The 6,974-nt window shown below is 32.1% G+C and overlaps 1 protein-coding gene across 1 annotated transcript; it reads left to right on the top strand.

Annotated features, from left to right (window-relative positions):
- The first annotated feature begins 1,128 nt into the window (after positions 1-1,128).
- Positions 1,129-2,505, top strand: LOC145640130 (uncharacterized). The gene has a single exon (XM_081691441.1). The coding sequence runs from the start codon at positions 1,129-1,131 to the stop codon at positions 2,503-2,505; it is 1,377 nt and encodes a 458-aa protein (XP_081547567.1).
- The last annotated feature ends 4,469 nt before the right edge of the window (positions 2,506-6,974 follow it).

Genomic DNA, 6,974 nt, shown 5'->3' with positions numbered 1-6,974 from the left:
GCTGCTAATTAAAACAGTGATAGGAAACACCTATCAGCTAAGCTTATTTCAAGGACAGTGTAATCACACAAGGCAAATTCAACTAGGAATCTTACTAGTAGCATAATCCCACCTTGTTTGTGTAATACACAGGAAGATAGGTGGTCATAATCTGAAATAGGGTTCTAGCCTTTTATAGTGATACTATTCATTAGCTTAAATAATTATTTTACAGATATACTAGATGCCCACAAGCCAATGTTTTGACCTCAAAAGTCATAATGTCATCAAAGGAATATCATATGAGCAATATAGGAAGAGCATAGTGGCATTCTAAAAATTAGAATAATATAATGATCTAAACTAAACGAAAATGTAAGAAATAAAAAATTATCAATTTCATATAAAAAACCAGAATAATATTCGTGCAAGGGATAACATTTAATCAACAATTATCAATTTCAACTAAAACCAGAAAATTCATATAAAAAACCAGAAAATTCAAAGCCTATAATATTCATATCAAAAACAAGAAAATTCATATTAGTGCAAAAAGCTTACTTCTAAGGTGGAACAACACTGTTAAATAACTTGTCGTAAATGATTTGCATAATGTTTAAACAACTCTATGATGTTTGGAGGGAAGCATGAGGCTAAATTTTTTTCTTTATAAACAAGTTTTCCCCTGAATAGATGTTTGATGTTGTTGCAGCTGTAGATTTCTAGTTGAGATTACATTTCGCATGTGGTTTTAGACAAGCCAAAGTTTATTAAGGTACGTTTTTCATTGCATCAAACATGGATATATTCATAATCTTGTATGATTTTGTTATGATTGAGTAATTAACAGTGAAAATGCAATTGTACACCATCCTGAAAGTCTTAATTTTATCCTGAAAGCTTACTTACATTATTTTTTAGTGGATAAACTTCTTGATATTATAAGTTTGATGGATGTTTATTTACTTAGTGAAAGTGATGTCCCAATTATATATTGGTTTAAGGATCTTTGTAACATGTTTTTTTTTTTTTTTTTTTTTTTTTAACGTCATTATTTTTATTTGGCAATTAACTATATACTTCTTTGTAGACATGGATACTAGTTGGATTGATTTACCATGAGGTGATCCTGGTTATTTTAAAGGTTGCATGGAATTCTTGAAACTTGCTAAAGAGACTCTTTTACCAAATACATGGGAAACTAAATGCCTATGTAATAAGTGCAAGTTAAATAAAACGAATTCTGTAGAAGAAGTTGGAGGGCATATTTTATTTTATGGTTTTTATAAAAACTATAGAAATTGGATATTTCATTGTAAAGATGAAGGGAGTAAGACTTATGATCTAAGTGATGATCAAGTAAATGCAGTAGATCGAGATGATATGGACAGGTTACTAAGAGCAGCTTTTAGAGTTAATACACAACAAACCGACAAAACACAAGATTCATCATTTAATGAACGAAGTATTGAAGATGACAATTCATATGACATGGATGAGGGGTTTACCATTTATTGCAAGGTAGATGATGAGTATCAATCAACTTTCTCAAATGAAGAACAGACAAAGTATAAAAATCTCATGGAATCTTCTGAAAAAGGCTTGTACGAGGGGTGTACTACTTTTTCAAAACTTTCATTTCTATTGCATTTGTTTCACCTAAAGTGTATGTTCCATTGGTCTGCAGAGTCATTTAATAAATTACTTGAACTTCTAATTGACGCATTTCCCATTATTAAGGAGTTTCCATCGTCCTATTATGAAGGCATGAAGATAATAAATGATTTAGGGTTAGGATATGAGAAAATCCATGCATGTCCAAATAACTGCATGTTATATTGGGGAGAATTTGCAAATAAAAGTGAGTGTCATATATGCCATACATCAAGTTGGAAAAGTGTGAAAGGAAAGGAGGGTGATGTAAATGAAAAAGGAAAAGAAGCATGTAAAAAAGGCAAGGCAGCTAAAGTAATGCGATACTTTCCCCTTATCCCAAGATTAAAGAGGCTATACATGTCATCTAAAACTGTAGAGGACATGAGATGGCACTTTAATCGTAAGGATGATAAGACTCTACGACACCCTGCTGATGGTGAGGCCTGGAAAAAAATTGATGAAAAATATACAGAGTTTGCTGTTGATCCTCGCAGTGTTAGATTAGGTCTAGCGAGTGATGGTTTTAATCCATATTGTCTTATGAACACAAATTATAGTACATGGCCGGTGGTCTTCATTCCTTATAATTTACCACCATGGCTTTGCATGAAACCATCATCCTTTATTCTTTCTATAATTATTCCCGGTAAATTTGGTCCCGGTATGGATATTGATGTGTACTTGCAACCACTAATCCATGAATTGAAATTTTATTCAGATAGATTTGGTGGAAAAATTATTTACCCTGGGTATCAAAAATGGTTGCCTATTGATCACCCATATCATTCACAAGCTAATTTGTTTGATGGGAAAGAAGAATATGGTATTGCTCCGATTCGTACCAGTGGGACCGAAGTTTTGAAGCAATAAGAAGGGGTAAAGTATGTATATGGGAATACAAAAAAAGTTCCTAAAAAAAGAGGGAAAAAAGCTGCCAATGAACTTGATGATGATTGCAATCCCGATAGTGATGATGTTCTTCGGAAAAAGAAAAGTACATTTTTTGAATTAGAGTATTGGGAGCATAATCCTCTTAGACTTAATTTAGATGCTATGCACATTGAAAATAATGTGTCCGATATTTTATTAGGAACTCTTTTAGATATGGATAATAGTAGGGATGATGAGAGTGGTAGAGAAGCCCTAAAGGATTTGAATATAAAACCTCATCTATGGATCAACCCTCAAGGTTACATCCCGCCGGCTGCATAAACCATGTCTAACGAGGAGAAATAACGATTTTTGAAAGCCTTGAAAAAAATGAAAGTTCCTGATGGATATGGATGTAATTTGCAAATATGTGTGAATCTAAAGCAACGAAAACTTATTAATATTAAAAGTCACGACCATCATATTCTCAAGCAAGATATCCTCTCGGTTGCTTTAAGGGCGTCGAATGCCACAAAAGTTATTGATTTGCTTGAGGAGTTGTCTGACTTTTTCAAAAAGATATGTTCAACTGCTATAGATACAAGAGAATTAGATACCATTCAATCAAAGCTCGTGTTGAATCTTTACAAGTTTGAAAAAGAATTTTTACCAACATTTTTTATAATCATGGTTCATCTACTAATTCATTTATTGGAAGAGGTCAGACTAGGCGGATCGGTTCATTATAGATGGATGTATCCTGTTGAAAGGTACTTATTATTATTATTATTATTATTATTATTATTATTATTATTATTATTATTATTATTATTATTATTATTATTATTATTATTATTATTATTAGTAATATTTTATTAGTATTATTTAATTTTTAAATAATAATTTTCCTTATTATTTCACATTCACATACCAAATTGTTACTATAATTCAAGGTACTTGGCCTTTTTAAAATCTCATGTAAGCAATAAAGCGCAACAAGAAGGATCTATAGCGGAAGGTTACCTTTTGTGGGAGACAATTGCATTTTGTTCGAGATATTTAGAAAGTGTTGAGATTATGTTCAATGGACCTAGAAAGAATGAGGATGGTGTATCAAACATTAACAACTATTTGTATAACTTTGGTGGTCGTGTTGTTGGAAAGAAAAAAAAATGTCTATTTGGATGATTGAAGTTTAAAGCAAGCTCATCACTATGTTTTACTTCATTCTGATGAACTGACCCCGGTGCTCAAGTAAATAGCATTGTGTGTTTAGTTAAAGCGTCCAATATATACTTGTTACTAACATAAGATTTACAATCTCGATAGTGAGTTCCTAAAACTAAAGAGGCAAGAGAATGACGTTGGAGGAAGTCAAGCTAATAAATCTATTGAAAATCAGTGGATAATTGATGAATTTGCAGATTGGTTGCAAAGCCAAGTCATATGCTTTTACATGTAGGATCTTTTTATTTCATATTATACAACTTTCTAATTCTAACTTTATTATTCTCGAATTATAGGTCCATAATTTAGATGATAGCACGATAGAAGGAAAGTTAAGAAAAGCCTTAGCCAGTGGCTTGAGTAACTGCAGGAAAAGGATGAAAAGTGTTAATATCAATGGTTACAAATTTGATATTGTTTATTGTGAGCGATTTCGAATAACTCTGAATTCAAGAAACATAGTGGAAGAAGTGGATCACGAATATTATGGAAATCTTTAAGAAATTTTGGAATTAGATTATTATGGTTCTTATAAGGTTGTATTGTTTTGTTGTGATTGCGTCGATATCCGTAGGGGTATCAAAACAAATCCGAATGGAAGTGTTCGTATCAATTTCTCAAAGTTGATGCACACTGGTTGATTTTTGCATGATGATCCATTTGTTTTCTCATCTCAAGCAAAGAAAGTTTTTAATATTGATGATGATATACAAAAAGGCTGGTGTCATGTTATGAAAACTAAGCATAGGGACTTGTCTGATATACCTGAATAATTTGTTTACAACTTTTATAATTTATTACAGATTTGAGTTCATAAATTTGGATGGGTGTGTATTTTTATATTTCATTTAGTTATTCTAATTCATTAAAGTTTGAATTTTTTTAACTTAATTTCTGTTTTTGTGGTACTAAGTAGTATTATTGTCTTGGTTTCTTATTGGTCGAATAAAAAATGAAATCAAAGCTGAAATACAGAATTTAATTCAGATCTGAATACCAGATCTAAATTCAGAGTCGAAATCAGAATTGAAATCTAGAACTGAATTCAGTGCTGAATTTCAGAACTGAATTCAGAACTAAACTCTAGAACTGAATTCCAAACTGAATCCAGAACTGAATTCAATTCTGAATTGCAGCTCAGAACATCTGATTTTGTCTTTTTGGTCAAATTTATTTCTTGTTATTTCAACTCAAATGCTTTGATTTTTGTTGTTCTTATTTTGTATTTCAACTTAGATGTTTAGTTTAGCTGTACATATATTGTCTTGTCTTCATATAAGTTTTGTCTTTATATATTATCTTTACTTTTCAGTGATATTGTGATTATAGCTGCCTTTCTGCTTTTTTACCGGTCAAGGTTAAGTCTTTTGCATCTTAACCGATCTTAAGACTCTTCTATTTCACAATAAGTGTTGTTGATATTTGTAATGAGCCCAAAATTAATTCTGAGCTGAGTTGCAGATCTGAAGTTCAGAACTGTAATTGAACTAAGTGTTGTTGCTGTTTGAATTAAGAATTGAATCTTGAACTGAATTCAGACCTAATTTTTTAGGAGTTTAAATCTTGAACTGAATTCAGACCTAATTGTTTCCTACTGCTATGTTACTGTACTTAGCCGCCTGCTGTTGCAATGCTACTTCTACTTTGCCTCCTGCTGTTACTATGCTACTTTTGCTAGAACATTGCTACTTGTTATGTGTTTGTTAAACTCTAAGTAAAATTGCATGTAACATTGTCAAAGTGATAACCTTGGAAAAAATTTGTAGGATGCTCTAACTGTTTGTTTGAAAGAAAATGGGAAAAAGGAAGTGACACAAATTCAGATCTGAAGTTTAGAGCTGATTTTTACAACTGAATTAAGATTTGATCATAATAACTTGTCATAGTGGCTCCCGATTTTTGGGTTAGAGGCTACAATTTAGGGAAATAGTTCAATTCTATATGAATGGGGGTGCTCAATTACGGCTAATTATTCAGTGATTTAAAGGGGGAAGGGAGTTTCATAATGGGGGTGTTAGTTGATTAATGATTCAATTTTTGTATAATGAAATTTGTTGAATCAATAATGAAAGATTAAAATAGACTTATTAGGAATTTGCTATAATTGTGATATTGTAATTATAGTTCAGAACTGTCTAGAAGTGCCTAACAAAAGACGCGCACAAGGCATAGGCTATTGATAGTAGATGCTTTCAATTTTATGGTTCAATGATGTTACTAATTGCTCTTATGCTAGGTTCTCTATCAGTTGTTTAATGGTCTTTTTCAACTTCATTTGCTGTAAATATTGTGTGTGTGTGTTGTTGAACTAAGTGTTGTTGCTGTTTGTAATGAACCCACTGTAATTGTGATATTGTTATTATAGTTCAGAACTGTACAATTTAGATATATAGTTTAGATCTTTATATCAGTTTATTTTGTATTTCAGTTTATGTCTTGTCTTTATATCAGTGTTGACATACTAATGTAGCTTATCTTATGGATTTATCAGGTAAAAGATGACTTATCGAAGCAAGAAAGCAAGGGAAATACTTGCTGCCATAGCTAAGTCACATGATCCACTGTCAGCACAGTCACCAATTACAACTAATGCACATACTTCATCTGCTACTGAAGTTGTTTCACAACCCACCAAAAAACAAGCTACTAAGTCACCACAGACTGAGGTACTTAAGGATGACAAATGGGCACCTTTTTCTCCACCCATTACCACTACAAAATCTGACCAGCAACCACCTAATAGTTTAGAATCCATTTGGAAAAACCCTCCTGGTTCAACATCGAGTTCAGTCAAAGAAACTGCTACATCAGGTTATCAGAAAAATATCCAGCAAAAGTCTCACCTAATATCCAACCTAATATTCCATAATCAAGTAGACCAGACTCATCATTGAAATCCTTTTCTACTTCTCATAAACCTCATGAGCAACCTGTCAGACGAGGAATTCAGAACCTTGAGACTGGTGCTGTTAAAACTTCAGCAACAACTCCACAAACTAATCAAGAACGATAAAAAAGTGGAAAAGAATTAGAAAAGATCCCGAAACAATCTAAGTCTTTAAGACCAAAAGCACTTCCGGATTGGCCTCTAGACATAGATTTTGACGACAAGGAGGAGGTTCTAACCATAGGTAAATATTTCCCATTTAAATTAGTACTTTAATTTTTTAACTGATTTTTCAAAGCTATACCCCTAAGGTATTCGAGTTTCTAAGGTGTACCCATGCTTTTTCAAGTTTCTA

Source organism: Chenopodium album, chromosome 7, assembly GCF_948465745.1.
Source record: "Chenopodium album chromosome 7, dcCheAlbu1.1, whole genome shotgun sequence".
NCBI lineage: Eukaryota > Viridiplantae > Streptophyta > Magnoliopsida > Caryophyllales > Amaranthaceae > Chenopodium > Chenopodium album.
The sequence above is the reverse complement of the archived record's forward strand: the minus strand, read 5'-3'. Positions and strand labels throughout refer to the sequence as shown.

Coding starts and splice junctions, on each gene's coding strand:
- LOC145640130 (XM_081691441.1), top strand. CDS start 1,129: ATGGAATTCTTGAAACTTGCTAAAGAGACTCTTTTACCAAATACATGG.